The sequence below is a fragment of the Sinocyclocheilus grahami genome, unplaced genomic scaffold (genome assembly GCF_001515645.1).
Source record: "Sinocyclocheilus grahami isolate Dianchi unplaced genomic scaffold, SAMN03320097.WGS_v1.1 scaffold60858.1, whole genome shotgun sequence".
NCBI lineage: Eukaryota > Metazoa > Chordata > Actinopteri > Cypriniformes > Cyprinidae > Sinocyclocheilus > Sinocyclocheilus grahami.
In genome coordinates this window covers 1-817 of record NW_015527519.1, presented here as the reverse complement: position 1 = coordinate 817, position 817 = coordinate 1, and the positions used below count along the sequence as shown (strand labels likewise).

General features: G+C 46.3%; 1 protein-coding gene across 1 annotated transcript; it reads left to right on the top strand.

Moving 5' to 3' along the window:
* The first annotated feature begins 12 nt into the window (after positions 1 to 12).
* LOC107580995 (serine/threonine-protein kinase PINK1, mitochondrial-like) lies at positions 13 to 808 on the top strand. The gene is made up of 3 exons (XM_016266595.1): positions 13 to 292; positions 432 to 535; positions 619 to 808. Exons 1-3 carry the CDS (start codon positions 269 to 271, stop codon positions 803 to 805), a joined length of 315 nt encoding a protein of 104 aa, XP_016122081.1. The 5' UTR covers positions 13 to 268; the 3' UTR covers positions 806 to 808.
* Positions 809 to 817: the final 9 nt, after the last annotated feature.

The window sequence follows — 817 nt, the reverse complement described above, 5'->3', positions numbered from 1 at the left end:
TTTTTCGATGTAGGCCGTATTCAGAAAGAAGAAGTTCCAGACCCCTCTGAAGTCTTTTTCATTGGGGTACAAGTTGGAGGACTATGTGATTGGGAAACAGATCGGGAAAGGTTGCAATGCAGCGGTGTATGAGGCAGCGGCTCCATTCGCGGCCCCTGCGGAGAGCGGGAAGTGTTCACTGCTGGAACTCAACCAGAAAGAAACGGATGATGACAATAAGAAAGCAGGACCACTTCGATTCTCAGCTACACCCAGCTTTCCTTTAGCTATGAAAATGATGTGGAACATTGGGGTGAGAATTTAGAGTATTTTAGCATTCTATCATGGAATAAAATATATTCTTTTGGATTTTGTGTATAATGCATATACAATACAGTATTCCAGAATCCCTCAACAGCTTTTTCTAATGAACATTTGATACTGTTCAATAGGCTGGTTCGTCAAGTGACGCCATCCTTCGCTCTATGTCTATGGAGTTGGTTCCTGCATGTCCACAGGCCTTAACGGAAGAGCAAGGAGAGTTCGCTTTGGATGGGTGAGTTCATATGTAGACTTTAGCAGTACAGCATGGCCTTAAAATAGACTGAATCATTGCCAATGGCTTTGCTATTTTTACAGCCACTTTGGAAGGGTGCCTAAAAGACTGACCGCTCATCCCAACGTGATCACAGTGTACCGGGCCTTCACTGCTGAGGTCCCGCTGCTGCCTGGAGCTCAGGAGGAGTACCCCGATGTCCTGCCTGCCCGACTCAATCCACTGGGTTTGGGCAGCAATCGCACACTGTTCCTGGTCATGAAGAAGTGAGGAATCATGAAA